At 54.3% G+C, this 14,407-nt stretch overlaps 2 protein-coding genes and 1 non-coding gene across 4 annotated transcripts; 1 reads left to right on the top strand and 2 right to left on the bottom strand.

Moving 5' to 3' along the window:
* Positions 1–291: 291 nt before the first annotated feature.
* On the bottom strand, positions 292–4,168 carry LOC138240705 (tripartite motif-containing protein 16-like). Its single transcript, XM_069191876.1, has 6 exons — positions 3,496–4,168; positions 2,343–2,438; positions 1,959–2,192; positions 1,648–1,807; positions 1,279–1,338; positions 292–1,070 (listed from the first exon to the last, which is right to left on the bottom strand). The coding sequence occupies exons 1-6, from the start codon at positions 4,081–4,083 to the stop codon at positions 520–522; spliced, it is 1,689 nt and encodes a 562-aa protein (XP_069047977.1). The 5' UTR covers positions 4,084–4,168; the 3' UTR covers positions 292–519.
* Positions 4,169–5,335: 1,167 nt separating this feature from the next.
* Positions 5,336–5,406, bottom strand: trnag-gcc (transfer RNA glycine (anticodon GCC)). The gene has a single exon. It is a non-coding gene; the product is annotated as a tRNA-Gly (tRNA).
* A 1,685-nt stretch (positions 5,407–7,091) lies between these two features.
* LOC107075373 (zinc finger protein 271-like) lies at positions 7,092–13,653 on the top strand. Of its 2 annotated transcripts, none has more exons than XM_069191780.1 (2): positions 7,092–7,175; positions 8,526–13,653. In XM_069191780.1, the coding sequence occupies exon 2, from the start codon at positions 8,837–8,839 to the stop codon at positions 11,402–11,404; it is 2,568 nt and encodes an 855-aa protein (XP_069047881.1). In that variant the 5' UTR covers positions 7,092–7,175; positions 8,526–8,836; the 3' UTR covers positions 11,405–13,653. The 2 variants fall into 2 exon arrangements, with proteins under 2 accessions (XP_069047881.1, XP_069047882.1); XM_069191781.1 differs by lacking the exon at positions 7,092–7,175 and adding an exon at positions 7,194–7,322.
* The last annotated feature ends 754 nt before the right edge of the window (positions 13,654–14,407 follow it).

The following is a 14,407-nucleotide window of genomic DNA, read 5'->3' as shown; positions in this document are numbered from 1 at the left end:
CTCCACAGTGTCCAGTACAGGAGAGGAGTCCGGCTGTAGATTAAACACTCTCTCCTGCGTGATCAGTGTCCAGCTGTAGATTAAACACTCTCTCCTGTGTGATCAGTGTCCAGTACAGTAGAGGAGTCCGGCTGTAGATTAAACACTCTCTGCCAAACGACCAGAGGCACTAAACAAATCATATACTATTTTCAGTTTAATCTGAGCTGTTGATCTAGAATAATCCAGATAACCAGATCTAGAGAAAGACAAAGTTCATCTGTGCATAAACAGAAAGGCAGTGCAAATCAGTATGTTTATTTACATGAGATTCTTTATTTCATATCACACGGTGCCCAAGTTTGACATCAAGACAGTCACAGTTTCGAAGATGCAGAGAAAGACAATGTTCACATAAATGCACATCAGTTAGAAGTTTGTTCTCGTAAGATTCTTTATAGCTTTCTAGGCCACGCAGCAGTTACAGACTGTCTGCTCTGAACAGAGCTGCAGCACAGCGATTCAGAGCTCTGGACGAGATCAGGGCAGAGAGGTCCGCCCCAGCTGACACAGGGTCACCGTGTCATAGACCACCAACCCGGGGTAGAGGGGCTCCGTGAAGGAGGCCTGGACTCTGTGCAGGAGGGTCGCTGTGCCCCCAGAGACGCTGTAGAAGGACAGAGTCCCAGCCCTGTGGTCCACATACACCCCTATCCTGGAGGAGGGAGGGGCAGCTACTGGAGTTATGGTAGATTCCTCACAATTGTGCCAGACGGAGTAACTGGACCCAGAGCAGTCGAGACTCCAGGACTGGTCGTTGTATCCAATATAGCTGTCAACACCCCATTCTTTCCTGCTGATTCCTTTATATGCAACGCCTATATAAGCCCCTTTCCCTGTCCATTGTACCTCCCAGTAATAGCGAGTCCCAGACAGCCCCTCTCTGCACAGCACTTGAGGGCAGCTATCAAATCTCTCGGGGTGTTCGGGGTATTTCTGTTCCTCGTCACTCCAGGTCGCCCTCCTGTTGCCCTCGGACAGACAGAGCCATCTGTGCGCTGTGTTGGGGTCCAGTGTGAGCCGACAGGCATCTGATTGGAGAGAAGAGCACAGTCAGAGGACAGGCAGGCAGAACAGACCAATCCCTGAGCAGATCTCCACTAGAGTCCCGCCCCCACAGCCCAGTAAGATACACACTGGGGTTTCTGATTGGAGAGAAGAGGACAGTCAGCTCCAGGTGTGTGTGTGTTTGAACTCCAGGTATCTCTCGGTGGGCAGCTGGAGCGAAAACAGACTCACAGTGTAAGAGCTCTGCTCTGGTCCTGGGCTCTGGAGTCTGCAGACTGTAGACGTCACTCACTGAGGAGACACAGAGAGACATGTCTCATCAAGGCTGATTGTACTGCAGTAAAAAGCAGTATATTTATTCTTGATTGAAGTGTTGACTGGTTATTGAGCGGTTATTGACAATTTGCCCAGACCCTGTCAAAAGTTGGACTTCATTGATTAAAAAAATAGTAATTTTTCTAAAGCCTGAGTAATATGAGTGTTCACCAGTATACCTATTACGTGTACCATTTACACAAATACTATTCTGAAACAGGACTCTTCTACTCTATTGCTATTGTACAACTGGTCTCTACAAAGAAAGTGTGTTTCTCCTCTTACCTGTCCTGGAGATCTTGACTGATTCCTCCCTGCAGACGTCCTCCAGTCGCTCTTTCAGTCCAGAGACAGCTCTCCTCACAGCCTCAGGAGAGAAGTGGGGTCTGACAGGGATGCTGGGTGAGTCTCCAGCTCCAGGAGGGACACAGACAGACTGGAAATTCTGCAGCAGGGAGGAGAGAGAGGAGTTTCCAGTCAAACACACTGGGCTCCAGCACACTTTCCTGGGGAGAAGCCAGGAGCAGCTCCATTGGAGAGCTCTGTGTGAGAGACTCCCTTCTGGACTGCAGAGAGTCCCAGAGCAGTGCTGTTACCTGGAGGAAATGGATGTGATCCTCTGTGTGTGAGAGCTGGCTCAGCTCAGCGTCTCTCCTCCTCAGCTCAGCGATCTCCTGCTCCAGTCGCTCCAGGAGTCCTTCAGCCTGACTCACTGCAGCCCTCTCTTGAGCTCTGATCAGCTGTGTGAGCTCGGAGCGTGTTCTCTCAATGGAGCGGATCAGCTCAGTGAAGATCCTGTCAGTGTCCTGTACTGCAGTGTGTGCAGAGCTCTGAGTGAGGAGACACACAGTGGATTATCACACAGGACAACACTCAAACTACATTCTACTGTGTGTGGTGTTTCCTCAGGGTACTGGTGTGTCCAGTGTCCAGCTGTGGGAATGTGTGTCAGTGTGTCCACTCCTCTGGTCAATACCCACTCTGAGTGACTTCACAGCCTGTCTCAGCTCCTGCAGCTCCTTCTCTCTCTCCTGGAGTCTCTGCTGGGTTTGTCTCTGTGTCGCCCCCAGCTGCTCCTGTGGAAGAACACAGACACTCAGGACATTTCTGGTGTGAACTATCGCCACACTCGATAAAAGGTTTCAGAGTACCAAAAAAGGACAGAAATATTCTTCATTACAGTTTTTTCAATAGTGACATTTCCTGACAAACCATTCAAGCCTCAAAATTCTCAAAAAGTATAATGAGACCATACCTAAACTGCTATATACTGTTACTGTACAGCACATTTTAAATTTACAGAAAAGGCATATTTAATATACAGCGCATTTATTAAATTAAACAATCTTCAGTGGTTACACAGCATTTTACCTATACAGTAGTAAATTATATTTAGCTGTTAATACATTTTTGTCAGTCCCATAGTGTAATACAACATATTATATAAATAGAAAAATATCAACCACAATATTGATTTCACATGCAATCTACACAGTATATTTGAATGTTTATGAACCAGAGGTCAGAGGCTGCAAAGTGAAAATACACTATTCAAGGCTGCAGTAAAGTCAGTGCCAGCAGAGCAGAGCTCAGACCCTCCATGACTGAACTGTTTAACTGTTAGAGCCCCGATCTGCAGTGAATTCAGACCATGACTAACTAGTGAAGAGCTGTCTCATTTCCCTCAGAGCTCGTTATGATCACACTGTGTTAGAAGTCAAAGCCCTGTGAGGTCGAAATGAAGGAAATCTGGAAATCTTTGAAATAAACTAAATAAACCTTATTTTCTTTCTGAATGAAAAGCAGCTCTGGAACCTTCCGCGCGGTGCTTTTCAACAGACAGACGCCGCAGGGCTCAGGAGAAACTGTTCTGTGCCCAAGCACGCAGCCCATCTCCGAGGGTCAGAGTTCAAAGAGACCTCATAACTCGTGACATCACGACGCAGGGCAGGAGCAGACATTCTGCACAGCAGCCACACTTGCAGGACACAGCAGAAAATCATTTTGAAGTAAAAGTCTGATCACTGCTCGAACCTCTTCATTACGGTTCAAGTCAGCTCCTGTTTGAACAGAACAGAATTTAAGCAAAGACCCGGGAATGTGTGTATTGTGATAAGAAAAGACTTTCCTCACCTGTTTCTCAGTCCTCTCTGCTGCAGCTGAGACAGTATCATGGCCTCTGTGCTCATCCTTCGTGCACAGCACGCAGATACACCTCTGATCAGAACGGCAGTAGACCTCCAGGGGTTTGTCATGACTCGGACAGACCAGATCATCCAGATGTGCAGTAGCATCGACCAGCTTGTGTTTCCTCAAACGGTCTGATTCACAGTGAGGCTGGAGGTGAGTCTGACAGTAAGAGGCCAGACACACCAGACAGGACTTCACAGCTCTCACCTGTCTCCCAGTGCAGAAATCACACAGCACATCTCCAGGGCCAGCAGGACTGGGAGCAGGAGGACCACTGAGCCCTGTCTCCTTCAGTTTCTCCACCACTTCAGCCAGGATGATGTTTCTGCGCAGAACAGGCCTTGGGGTGAAGGTCTGTCTGCACTGGGGGCAGCTGTAGACTCCAGTCTGATCATCCAGATCCCAGCAGCTCTTAATACAGCCCATACAGTAACTGTGTCCACAGGGAAGAGACACTGGATCCTTCAAGATGTCCAGGCAGATCGGACAGCTGAGCCGGTCTTGATCTAGAGAATCTCCAGCTTGTGCCATTTTGTCGCGAGGTTAAATTTCAGAAGGCTTCAGGAGAGAGCTATTTTCAGTTTCATCAAAAGCGAAACTTATCTCTGTGCCGGTGACTTCCTGGAACGGCCCTGAGTGGCAGGTGGCGGGCTGTACCGGGGGCGTGGCTTGAGGGTGAGGGGGTGTGTTTAACGAAAGGGACATGCCTTTGGGCTCTGAGGGAAACACTTTTTCTAATGAAGCGTGTTTTATACGAGAGCTGCCTTTTGTACAGAGGAATCATGTCCCCAGCCCAGCAGTCCGAGGTCTCTGTTAGACTGAGATGAACTGAGAGTGCCAGTGATACCGTCAGTGAGACAGTCTTCAGGACTGCCCAGCTGTGGGGTTCACTCTCAGCTGCTGGTCCTGCTCTCTCCCAGCTCTGCCCTCGGGCTGTCTGGCTAATGAGACTTAAGTCCTGACACAGGGGTCCCAGGATGGGGGGAGTGGTGTCCTTTTGCTCTCCGGTCTGATCACTGGAACTGTCCCCAAGCTCTCCGGTCTGAGCACTGGGGCTCTCTGTGCTCGCCGTCTCTGAGCACTGGGGCTCTCTGTGCTCTCCGGTCTGAGCACTGGGGCTCTCTGTGCTCGCCGTCTCTGAGCACTGGGGCTCTCTGTGCTCTCCGGTCTGAGCACTGGGGCTCTCTGTGCTCTCCGGTCTGCGGGAATATGCTTTTATTCTTACAAATAAAATTTTGCCTTAAGAGCTCAACGCATTGCGCCTCTGAACAGCGAGACGGGGGCCAGCAGTCGTCTGTCCCTTTACATCTTCTACCGGCCCCCCGAAACCCCCGTTTCTATCGCACAAACTCCTTTATCTCCCATCATCGTTATTTCATTTCATTTCATTACAGTACGGCGCTTTGCGACGTGGCTTTTTTCGAGAGCGCTGTATAGAATAAGGTCTACTATCCTGATACGGCAGAACACACGTCCGCAATTTCCCTCACGGGGTCAATAAAGTATCTCAGTTCAGTTCAGTTCAGTTCAAGGTGCTTTATTAGCATGACCGATAGGTACAATCAGTGTTGCCAAAGCAAATAAAAATAATAAAATTAACATAGAACAAAACAAAAAATAGAAGTAAAATAAAATCTACAGACATGTTACAGACATTTACAACAAAGACATATTATATAATATTGACATAAATATCTCTCTCTCTCTCTAACAGAAGAGGCGATCGAGACGCGGGGCTGGAGCGGCCCGGCCCGTGTTTTCGGGGTGTAAAAGCGATGACCGCTGCATTGGCCGGGAATCGAACCCGGGCCTCCCGCGTGGCAGGCGAGAATTCTACCACTGAACCACCAATGCGCACGTGGTGAGCCCTCCAGTTCCGCCGCAGTTGCGTGTCTCTGCCGAGCGAGCAGCGGAGATTTCAGAGACACTCCGTCACAATACTCATATTAGAAATCTTTGCAAACCCCATCTTATCCCTTCTTGTTTGTCTTTTTGGAATGCAATGTTTGAAAATATAAACCGGAGGTTAGTTTGGACAATTCCTGATAGATTTTGTATTACAAATAAAGTTAAAGAGATATCGTTTAAAATCATTCATAAGTTTCATCCAGTGGAATTAGTACTCTTTAAATTTAAGCATGAGCAGGATGATCTGTGTGTTTTTTGTCGGGCGGAAAAGGAATCTTTGGTGCATTTATTTGTTAGGTGTAGGTTTGTGAAGTTGTTTTGGACGGATTTACAGAGTTTTGTTTGTAGGCAGTTAAAGGTGTTTTTTAGATTGAAGGATTTTGACATTTTATTGTACTGTTTAGTAGAAAATTTGGAAAAAGAGCATTTATATATAGTCAATTTATTAATCATTCTTGGTAAATTTCACATCCATAAATCCAAATGGTCTAATAATACTCCCCTTTTTAGTTCTTTTGAGGTGGAGCTGAAACATTATTTAAATTCTATTAAAAATGTGAGAAATAATAAAGCACGGAAAACATATGATATATGTAAAAAATACAAGTTAATCATATAACTTACTTATTACCTCTGGCGGTTAATTGTTTATTTTTCTGTTTGTGTTTGTTCTCTTTTACCTAATTTGATCCTCTGATTGTATTTGTATTTGTAAATTATTTACAAGTTTAATAAAAAATTCTTTAAAAAAAATGTCTGAGACACTCCGGGCCTGGACCAGACACTCTTCCCCCAAATAATAACACGTCTAATCCCAGAATCCCCCCCCCACACACACACAAACACACCTGCCAGAATCAGAGCAGCTCCCAGCTCCGGCGACTGACCTTCCCTAATAATAATAATAATAATAATAATAATAATAATAATAATAATAATAATAATAATAATAATAATAATAATAATAATAATAATGAGCCTCACCTGATGTCTGTAGATGTGTTATTAATTGTCTAGGCTTTTGCAACACTGTGAGCCAGCGGTTCGGTAAGGCTCTTTGAATTAAACCGGTCTGAATTGGACTCAAGATCCTGTTCCGATTCTGGTGCCGCAGGTAAAACCCCGCAGCCCCGGTGTGGGGTAACAATACTCTCTTTTATTTTTCTACGGAAACTGAGGGCGGCGAATCAGCCACCGCGGGTGTCGCCTGCAGTGAGCACAGAAATAGTGCTGCTTCTTTTTTTTTACAGTTTGGCTCTCCAGCCACGGCTGAGACCGGCCCCGCCACCTGCAAGACAGTCTTGCGAGTCAATTCAGCTTAATTCAAGGTGCTTTATTAGCATGACCGATGGGTACAATCAGTGTTGCCAAAGCGAATAAAATTAACATGCAACAAAACATAAAGTAAAAGTAAAATATAATCTACAGACATTTAAAACAAAGACATATCATAAAATATTCACATATACTGTAAACATAGGGAGAATTACTGGGAGACAGACTATTGGGATTGAGTCTCTGTCTGCCGGAGTCCGCCTGCAGCGCCTCGGCGGTTTCCCTTTGAAATAGCGGACCCCACCCCGGGAGCGGCGTCGCCGCTTTAAGACCCGACTCGGGGGGTGACGTCACAGGCCGGAGCCCGTTCCCTGCCCTGGCCCGGCGGCGCGAGTCCTTGGGAAGAGCTCGCGCCGGGGCAGCCGCCGCAGCTGTGCACGGTGAGCGCTGCACGCGTGGGCTGTGGGGTCGACCACGGGCTCGGGCTCGGGCGTGCAGCGAGGAGGAGGGGGGCGGTTCATGAGACAATAGCGGGAGGGCGGAGCTGGGGCTCCGGACACCGTCTTGAACCCCCAGCTGAAGCGCAGGTGGGGTCACGCTGCCGCTGCGTGGGCAGTTCGCGAGTGAAAGCGTGCGGTAGAGCCCGGGGAGAGAGACCGTGCCATTGTCGGGGTGCTCTGTGGGACTATCGGGGTGCTCCAAGATATAAGATGGAGAAGAGATCACTTCACTGGCCAGATACAGTGTCTTGCATGAGGAATGTGTCTTCTCTCAGACCCCAGCTCGCTCTCCAGGAGACACACACACAGGGAGAGAAGCTGGGGGTCAGAGCGCAGGGTCAGACATTTATACAGCACCCTGGAGCAGCTGGGGTGAAGGGCCTTGCTCAGGGGCCCATTGGAGTAGGATTCCTCTGCTGGCCGCGGGATTCGAACCGGCAACCTCCCAGCCACAGGCGCAGGTCCTGAGCCACAGAGCCACTGCTCCGCCCTTTTTTAAAAGAGATATTATATAAAGATTTAAAGTGTGGGGTGCTCTTTGCTCTGTGTGAATGTCAGGGTGCTGTGTGCTGTGTGTGACAGTCGGGGCGCTCTGTGTGACTGTCGGGGTGCTCTGTGCTCTGTGTGACTGTTGGGGTGCACTGTGTGAATGTCGGGGTGCTCTGTGCTCTGTGTGACTGTCGGGGAGCTCTGTGTGACTGTCAGGGTGCACTGTGTGACTGTCGGGGTGCTCTGTGCGGCTCTGGTGCAGTTGGGCTGAAACCGCCTGTACCCCAGCTCAGCGTGGTCTGGGATCTGCCCTTAAACCGGGGGTCTCAGCGGGGAGAGTCGCCCTCCTCGTGCCTCAGGAAGTAAGCGCAGGAAGATTCCCTGGCTGTGTCTCCGCGATCAGACGCGCCAGGCCGAGCCGTGTCACGTGTCAACATACAGAGTGCCCCGGGTCCCGGGTGTGCTCGTGTGTCGCGCGGGTCTGGGCAGGGGTGCACTGTGGGAGCCCAGGGCGACTGGTACTCCTGCAGAGCATGAGAGGGACCGGGGGAGATGCCAACCGCAGAGTTTCTGGGGTCCCTGAGAGGCCTGCCCTTCGCCGGTCCTCATATACGGCATTGAATACTGCATACGAAGTTTCAAAGGGTTGAGTTCACTGAACACGCAGCGGTGTTAGGCTAGGCATCGAGCACCAGCCCAGAGGTACTGGGAATGAAGGGGTGCGCACTCTTCCCCAGCCTCCTCTTCTGCAGTAGGTCAGCCGCCTCTCCCAGGGTGTGAGCATCTGTTTCTCGCTTGCAGGGATCAAGGGAAAATATATTCCGGTCCAATTCATCCTGATTTCCTGGGAACGGGAGAGCAGACTCTCTGTCGGCGCTGTAGGCCCTTTGGCGGTCCGGGGTCAGAGCTGCGAGCACGTTCCCGATGTTCCCGATGCTGTCCTGACTGCCTGCTCGCTCCTGAACCCCGGCCGGATATTCGCTCCCCCCCTCCAGGACCTGCAGGAGCGAGTCGGGCTCCTGTCTCAGGCGCCCGGGGGGGGCGCCCCCTAACCAGGACACCCAGCGGGTGGAGAGGAGCGCGGAGGAGGTGGGGTGACAGCAGCCAGACGCATGGCGGGGGTGCACTGTGCCACGCGGGATTCAGCGGTACGCATGCACATCGCAGTGGGGCTCCCCGAAACATCCGACCGCCTCCGAGAGACGCCGGGCGGGACCGTCCCCCAGCGGGGCGAGACCGTCCCATCGGACCGTCTCCGAGAGACGCCGGGCGAGACCGTCCCATCGGACCGTCTCCGAGAGACGCCGGGCGAGACCGTCCCATCGGATCGCCTCCGAGAGACACTGGGCAAGACCGTTCCCCAGCAGGGCGAGACCGTCCCATCGGATCGCCTCCGAGAGACACTGGGCAAGACCGTTCCCCAGCAGGGCGAGACCGTCCCATCGGACCGTCTCCGAGAGACGCCGGGCGGGACCGTTCCCCAGCGGGGCGAGGGGGGAGCCCAGCCGGCAGGGCCGGAGAGGAACTGTGTTCCCGGGACCCCCGGGAGGACCCCCGTTCACGGGGAGGACCGGTCCGAGACGCAGTCTCTCGGCGCCGCGGGTCCGGGCCCGGCCCCCCTCCTGGGGTCCGATCAGATTAAGAAGGAGAGGGAGATGTGCGCGAGCCCGGACCCGCTCCGCGAGCCGCGGGTGACAGCGGAGCTCGGCGGGGGGCCGGGCGTCGCGAAGGCGGAGCGCGAGCCCGCGCCGGTGTCCGCTCACGTCAAGCAGGAGGAGGAGGAGGAGCCGGGCGGGGAGCGGCTCGGGGGGGGCAGAGCTCCGAGCGGGAAGGGAGAGAGGGACCAGGACCTCCGATACGGAGAGCCGATCCCGGGCCCCTCTGCCCCCTCCTGGAGCGCCTCCACCCCGGAGTCCGCCGGGCCCGGTCCGGACGGCCCCCGCTGCCTGCGGTGCGGCCGGGCCTTCGGGAGCCCCGGGGCCCTCCGGGAGCACCAGCGCGCGCACGCGGGGGAGAGGCTGACCTGCCCCCAGTGCGGCAAGACGTTCAGCTGCGCCCGGAACCTGACGGAGCACCGGCGCGTGCACACGGGCGAGCGGCCCTACGCCTGCGCCCAGTGCGGGAAGAGCTTCGCCCAGTCGGGCAGCCTGAAGATCCACGCGCGCACCCACACGGGCGAGCGGCCCTACCTCTGCGCCTACTGCGGCAGGGGCTTCGGCAGCTCGGGGCACCTGCGGTACCACCAGCAGGCGCACACCGGGAGGAAGCCGTTCTGCTGCAACCAGTGCGGGAAGAGCTTCGCCCAGTCGGCGAGCCTGAAGACCCACCTGCGCGTCCACACGGGCGAGCGGCCCCACAGCTGCGCGCTCTGCGGCAAGGGCTTCAGCATGCCGGGGGACCTGCGGCGGCACCTGCGCATCCACACCGGCGAGCGGCCCTACTCCTGCGCCCAGTGCGGCAAGGGCTTCAGCGACCCGTCGGTCCTCAAGATCCACCGGCGCGTGCACACGGGCGAGCGGCCCTACCGCTGCGCCCAGTGCGGCAAGGGCTTCAGCCAGTCGGGGGACCTGAAGAACCACCAGCGCACCCACACGGGCGAGCGGCCCTTCGCCTGCGCCCAGTGCGGCAAGAGCTACAGCCGCCTGGAGAGGCTCAAGGTGCACCGGCGCACCCACACGGGCGAGCGGCCCTACTGGTGCCTCCAGTGCGGCAAGGGCTTCGGCCGCTCGGAGTCGCTCGCCAAGCACAGGCGGGTCCACCAGCGCGAGGGCCCGGGGCCCGGCCCGTCGGGGGAGCAGGCGGCTTCGCCAGCACCGCCAACGCTTCACGGGGGCAGGAGGCTGTACCCCTGCGCCCAGTGCGGCAAGAGCTTCACCACGTCGGGCAACCTCAAGATCCACCAGCGCACCCACACGGGCGAGTGGCCCTACGCCTGCCCCCAGTGCGGCAAGAGCTTCAACCGCTCGGGCGACCTGAAGGTGCACCAGCGCATCCACACGGGCGAGCGGCCCTACGCCTGCGCCCAGTGCGGCAAGGGCTTCCGCCAGTCCGGGGACCTGACCAAGCACCAGCGCACCCACACGGGCGAGCGGCCCTACTGCTGCCCCCAGTGCGGCAGGAGCTTCATCCACTCGGGCGACTTCCAGCAGCACCGGCGCGCGCACACGGGCGAGCGGCCCCACGCCTGCCCCCAGTGCGGCGAGCGCTTCAGCCAGCTCAAGAACCTCAAGGCGCACCAGCGCACCCACTCGGGGGAGCGCCCCTTCCTGTGCACGGCCTGCGGCAAGGCCTTCTCCGAGGCCAGGACGCTGCAGTGCCACCAGCGCATCCACACGGGCGAGCGGCCCTACGCCTGCGCCCAGTGCGGCAAGGGCTTCAAGCAGCTGCGCTCGCTGAGGACGCACGAGTTCATCCACACGGGCGAGAGGCCCCACCGCTGCCCGCAGTGCGGGAAGGGCTTCAAGCAGTCCGGCGACCTCAAGGTGCACCAGCGCATCCACACGGGCGAGCGGCCCTACGCCTGCGCCGTCTGCGGCAGGGCCTTCAACCGCTCGGGAATCCTCAAGGCGCACCAGCAGGTCCACACGGGCGAGAAGCCGCACCGCTGCGCCCAGTGCGGGAAGAGCTTCGGCCGGCCCGCCACCCTCCGGAAGCACCAGCAGGTCCACGCGAGAGAGTAGCGCCTAGCTCTCCGCTGAGCTCGCGGCCGGTCTCTCCCGACCTCCGGCGCGCCTTCTAGCGGGAGAACTGGGGAGAGCACATCGCCCCCACGCACTCCCGCCTTCTGAGCGTGTGCACGCAACTTGAGTCACGGTGTCGCGACGCTGGTTTTCAAGACGGATTCCCTCAGCTCCTCCAAATGGAAACAGTGTGACCCGCAATGGGACCCACAGTGCCCCACAATGGGACCGACAGTGTGACCCACAATGCCACCCACAGTGACCAACAGTGTGACCCGCAATTGGACCCACAATGCCACCCACAGTGTGACCCACACTGCCCCACAATGCCACCCACAGTGACCCACAATGGGACCGACAGTGTGACCCACAATGCCACCCACAGTGACCAACAGTGTGACCCACAATTGGACCCACAATGCCACCCACAGTGTGACCCACAGTGCCCCACAGTGCCACCCACAGTGACCCACAATGGGACCGACAGTGTGACCCACAATGCCACCCACAGTGACCAACAGTGTGACCCACAATGCCACCCACAGTGACCGACAGTGTGACCCACAGTGTGACCCACAATGGGACCCACAGTGTGACCGACAGTGTGACCCACAATGGGACCCACAGTGACCCACAATGCCATGTGCCACCCACAATAAGACCCACAATGCCACCCACAGTGACCACGAGATTCTTCCACCGAAGAGCATTACCTCTCGTGCGAGGAGTGAGGGTCCTGACATGCTCCTGACCAACGAAGGGAACACATGCCCTGCCCTCATGAAAGACTTGAAGTAGGATATCCGTGTCGGACTGGAGCAGGAGGAGAGAGAGCTGCCCGCGGTTCCGTGGAGGACAGCAGCAGGCCGTGTGTTCGGACCAGCGTGACCTCTCTCCCGTGTGACTGACTCTCTCCCCACCCCGTGCTGTCTGAAACGCGTTTAGATACCAGTAGCCCTGTAAAAGCAGAGCGGAGCTCACGATGTTCAGTCTTTGATGTGTCATTTTAACAATATTGTCCACGCTTGTGTTTTGGAGTTGGAGGTATCATCCTTGTATCCACATTTCCGCAGAGACGCGCGTGAGCAGAGCAGGTCCAGATGACCAGAGACACTGGTTACAGCAGGCAGGCTGGGAGATGGACCTTCTGAGCCATGAACAGATCGATCACAGACTCGTGACACAGTCTCACAGATTCTCGGCTCTCCGGGTGTGTGATTGGGTGCTGAGCTCGTTGTTTGCCCCTCAGGCAGGAGCTGTAGTAGAGAGCCGAGGTGACTCCTGATCGGACAGGTGTGAGTGAGGAAACACCAGGTGATGAAATGTTGAAAATCACAGCCTTGATTAATCAGCTCACCCACTGAGCTGCTTCTTTAATCTTCAGGGGTATATCTGCAGACCTCCTCACCTGCTGTACTACAGCTGTATCTTGTCTTGATTGTGGTTATCGTATATCATAGTGGTGTTCTACTGAAAGGATTCTTATAGCACACTACCGCACACTACTGCACACTACTGCACACTACCACACACTACTGCACACTACTGCACACTAACACACACTACCGCACACTACCACACACTAACACTACTGCACACTACCGCACACTTCTGCACACTACCACACACTACTGCACACTACCACACACTAACACTACTGCACACTACCGCACACTATCGCACACTACTGCAAACTACCACACACTACTGCACACTTCTGTATACTATTGCACACTACCACACACTAACACTACTGCACACTTACACACACTACTGCTCACTACCACACACTCCTGCAAACTACAGCACACTAACACACACTTCTGCACACTACCTCACACTACTGCAAATTACCGCACAGTCCTGCAAACTACTGCACACTACCGCACACTTCTGTATACTACCGCACACTATCGCACACTACCACACACTACTGCAAACTACTGCACACTAACACACACTTCTGCACACGATCACACACTACTGCACACTAACACACACTACGGTTTACTTTCCTTACAGATTAGGGGTGGAAAGCTGTTCAGGTGTTTTGGGGTGCAGAATACTGGGGAGTACAGCACGAATGGTGTGAGTCTGAGTGCATCCCTGAATCTCAGCTGAAGAGCTTTCCGCTGTGAATATTGTGTATTGTGGGGTAGGGGAAGGTTTGCATTATCTGGGTTTGTTTCACTAAGGATTGTGACCTGAAGCACATTTCGGGTGGATTAAATTGCAGCTGTACAACACGAGCCTGTGTCCTGTGATGTTCTGTATGTTTTTGGTGCAATTCTAAATGATAATTGGTGATATTCCGTGTTGTAAAATAGATTTAATAGATTTAAACAATCCTTGATGAGGATTTAAGACGTTTACACAGTCCTTCATGAAAACGTCCCCTGTTCTGGGTTTTAAGTGACCTGCCCTGCAGTTCCCACCTGCCCGCTCCGGTTTGTGTCTCACTGTTGATTGTGAAGAGGCCTCAGGCTTCTCCTTCGTCTTATTCTGTGTCTGTGTCACCATGTGTCCCTAACAGGAGGAAAGTGAAACTTCCGTCTTCACAAGGCCCCCCACACTGTCTTTATTAATCTCCCAGGCAGCTGTCAAGCAGTAGAGATCGCCGACACACTTCAGAAACAGCTCACCTTGAACGCTGTAGACTTCAGCTCAGGGAGTGAAACAGAGGCCTTTCAAAAACGCACGTTGTGTTCATTTGTTTGGGCAAGGTCTCTCCACTTCTCCGTCCTCCCCATCGACCGGCCGTCCGAAGTCACCCTGCTGAGCCCGCTGCAGTCCTGACCGGTCCTCACGGTCCAGAGCAGCCCAGCCCGGAGCGCCCCTGCGTCTCCTCAATATGCTGCTGTATCCCTACGATTGGTCTGTCTCATCGTTCCCCGGGGGAAGAGAATTCCCACGCTGAACACAGACAGAACCCAGGACCCGAACGTCCGTGACTTTCTGAAGGTTTGCAGGGATCTCCGAGTCGCTGACGGCTCGCTTGGACTC

Source organism: Lepisosteus oculatus, chromosome 7, assembly GCF_040954835.1.
Source record: "Lepisosteus oculatus isolate fLepOcu1 chromosome 7, fLepOcu1.hap2, whole genome shotgun sequence".
NCBI lineage: Eukaryota > Metazoa > Chordata > Actinopteri > Semionotiformes > Lepisosteidae > Lepisosteus > Lepisosteus oculatus.
The sequence above is the reverse complement of the archived record's forward strand: the minus strand, read 5'-3'. Positions and strand labels throughout refer to the sequence as shown.

Coding starts and splice junctions, on each gene's coding strand:
- LOC107075373 (XM_069191780.1), top strand. CDS start 8,837: ATGGCGGGGGTGCACTGTGCCACGCGGGATTCAGCGGTACGCATGCAC.
- LOC138240705 (XM_069191876.1), bottom strand. CDS start 4,083: ATGGCACAAGCTGGAGATTCTCTAGATCAAGACCGGCTCAGCTGTCCG. Junction 2,439..3,495: donor CAGAGAGGACTGAGAAACAG/GTGAGGAAAGTC, acceptor GTTCTTCCACAG/GAGCAGCTGGGGGCGACACA. Junction 1,808..1,958: donor ATCACATCCATTTCCTCCAG/GTAACAGCACTG, acceptor TCCCTGCTGCAG/AATTTCCAGTCTGTCTGTGT.